General features: G+C 37.9%; 1 protein-coding gene across 1 annotated transcript; it reads right to left on the bottom strand.

Annotated features, from left to right (window-relative positions):
- Positions 1 to 346: 346 nt before the first annotated feature.
- Positions 347 to 2,320, bottom strand: LOC105791298 (NAC domain-containing protein 43). Its single transcript, XM_012619319.2, has 3 exons — positions 1,892 to 2,320; positions 1,525 to 1,796; positions 347 to 1,417 (listed from the first exon to the last, which is right to left on the bottom strand). The coding sequence occupies exons 1-3, from the start codon at positions 2,073 to 2,075 to the stop codon at positions 656 to 658; spliced, it is 1,218 nt and encodes a 405-aa protein (XP_012474773.1). The 5' UTR covers positions 2,076 to 2,320; the 3' UTR covers positions 347 to 655.
- Between the last annotated feature and the right edge of the window lie 812 nt (positions 2,321 to 3,132).

Genomic DNA, 3,132 nt, shown 5'->3' with positions numbered 1-3,132 from the left:
ATCATTCTATTAAAGGGTGATAGAAGTTAAAATGAGCAGTCAAAATGTAACAATAAGTTTTTAAATGTTAAGTGATTAAAATATAATTTTGTTCATGAAATTTTTTTAAAAAAAATCTTTGTAGAAATGTTGTGGCTGGTTAGGTGAGACAACGGTATCTTAAAAGTCCCAATCTTGAGCATAACAGATTGAATAGTTTAGGTTAAATTTTCATTTGCAAATTAATGATTCCAGATTTCCAATGTACTGCAACCAAGTGGATATAATTATTTGTTTTTGGGTGTGAGACTCTTAAAGTCAGCAATAAGCTATGATTAAACTTTTGTCAAGCATTTTTTCAAGATAGTTAACGAATTAGGGTAAGATCACAATCCACTTTGGAAATGATTACAAGTAGGAAAATTAAAAAAAAGAGCACATTAACCAGACTCTAATCCCTATAATAACCCTTCCAGAGAAGATGAGTGGTGATTGAACGACACCGTTATTAAGTAAAAGTGTAATGGGTTGATAATGCCATCTCATCTCTCTCATATTTCAACCTTATTTATGCCAAATACATGTGTATAGTATGTATGTCCACGTATACCTAATTAAGAATACTTGAGGAAATGAGCAGGCTTGTTTGTATGACCTTGACATGTATTTACCTCTGTTATACCGACAGGTGGCACAAGGGATCTGATGACGACGGTGACGATGACTTAGTCAAGCTCCATAGATCATTCTCGTTGCTGTAGACCTGGGGGTTTTGATTTGATCTGTGCATATTTATGTGCGATAATTGAATATCATCATCATCTTCATCATCATCGTGACAAAGACCGAAAACCGCATTAGGGTCAGTAAAACATGATAGTTGCTTGCTTGTCTCTACTTGACCATTTAGCTGGGATGCCACAAGGCGGTCCAGAGTGACCCAGTCATTAACGCCATTTTTGGACTCATTATTAGTGTTGTCAAAGCCAGCAGCAGCAGAGGGTTCAATTTCAGTCAGCATATCGTCTATGGACTGGAAACATGGCTTGAAGCTTCGATGCTGATCAAAGTGTGGGGTATTGATGGGAAGGGCTGGGAGAGATTGGCTTTCCAGCCTTGGGAGGTGCATAAAACTTTCATGTAACCCATCGCTGATTCCTCCTGCGTTGTTCGCAACTAGCATTCTTAGATGATTGTTGGTGTTGGCGTTTGGAATGTTCAATGAATCGTTCTCCATCTTGCAAGTCCTTCCCATATAAAGAAAAAATTGATCTAAAACCCCGTCGTTGCTTGAACAAAGCATCTGCGTCTTGGAATCAAGGGAAGTGGAGGAGGAGCTTTTGGGACTCTCTAGGGTTTTCTGATAATTCTTCTTTCTAAATACACGGCAAACCACCCAGCCTTCTTCAGCCATAGAATCGCCAATGGGATTGGATGCCTGTAGCGCACCCATTTAATATTTTAATATAACCAAAACAGATACGTACAAGAGGATATTTTTTGTTATATTATATACATACTAAGATATTGTCAAGGAATGCTTACATTAGAGTCAAGGGTGTTGGTATCGTCAAGCCTGTACTCGTGCATAATCCAATCAGATTTTTGACCATGTGGAGCTCTTCCTTTATAAAAAACCAATGTCTTCCTCAACCCAATTCTTCTAAAGCTACTATAAATGATCTTGTCACGTCCAGTAGCTTTCCAGAACCCGGCAGCTGTTGCCCGATTCGTTCTGGTCCCCGTGGGGTATTTCTTGTCCTTGTGGCTGAAGAAGTACCAATCATTTTGTGGGGTGGATCCTATTCTGCACTTCTCTGCATATCATCAACAAACCCCATCAGGATTTCATTTTAAAAAAAGAAGAAGAAAAAGATGCAGTGTTTAATAACGGCAATTTGTCAGTACGTACCTTGTATATCCCAGGGCTCAAGCTTGTTAAGATCAACTTCCCGAATAACATCCAGGTCTATCTTTTCATAAGCTACTTTCTTTCTGAGGTAATAGTGAAGAAGCTCCTCCTCTGTGGGATGAAATCTAAAACCGGGAGGGACCTGAGACTGACCATTTATTGATAGATTCATTTCTTCTGACATTACCCGATGGTCTTCTCTTCTCGTCTTCAAGTGTGAAAGAAAATGAAAGAGATGGGCAAACGGGGAGGGAATAACAGAAAGATAAAAAGAAAAAGAAAGAGAGGAATGCGTAGAGATGGAGAGGGTGATGCAGCGATGATAATTTATAATGGTTAGGGCATGGAATGGTTGAAAGATGCATGGAAAAGTTTTGGTATGATGGTCATTGGTGTACTTTGGGCATGGGGTCTATGCCCTTGAAAAGACCCAACCACCTAAAAACTAGACATTATAGAAGGGGAGGAAATTAATGGGTGAATATATATAGGGAAAGTAGGTCCCGTAATATTGGTGGGAAAAAAGGAACCATGGGCCCTACGCCCCAAAATATATGGGTTAGAAGTGTGAGAGCGGGGGGCACGCCCACATCCCAACTATGACCTTCGACCTTAATATCTATCTGAAAGCCACCTCTAAAACCACCTCCATTTTTTCTCAAGAATAAATAAAATAAAATATTCATAATGTATAATTTTAAACATTGTTAATTAATTTCATCATGTCATCTAATTATATATTTTAATTATAATCAAATTCATTGAAACAAATGAAATATATAGAAACTCGTAAAAACCACCTCAACGACAAGAAATGAGGGATGATGGGGTCGGAGCCACTGAGCTTTCATGGTCCCCTAAACCAAGAAAGACATGATGCCCTTTGTGGCGACTTAGCTACCTTACACTGCGGGCTGGGTTTAACACCTTCGAATGTCAGATATTTTATTCTTTTTACTTGAGATCATTTTTTTGATATTACGTATTATTATGGTATAAATTTTTTTGATGAACGTGTGATATAAGGATAGATGGGTTTAATTTATACAAAAAAAAAAAAAAAGAGAGAGTAGAGAATGAATGTTTATAAACTTAGGTATATACAGTGTCACAATGTTGCATAAAAAAAGAACCACGTGTTGAATACTATTTTGGTAAGTGAAATGGCCCAAAAACCTACATGTGGAAGATAGGAGGGAGAGGAGAAATGTGTTATAAAAATGCATGTTTTTCTGCTCCGT

This window comes from Gossypium raimondii, chromosome 8, assembly GCF_025698545.1.
Source record: "Gossypium raimondii isolate GPD5lz chromosome 8, ASM2569854v1, whole genome shotgun sequence".
NCBI lineage: Eukaryota > Viridiplantae > Streptophyta > Magnoliopsida > Malvales > Malvaceae > Gossypium > Gossypium raimondii.
Note: the sequence above shows the minus strand (reverse complement) of the source record. Positions and strands in the feature narration are given on the sequence as shown.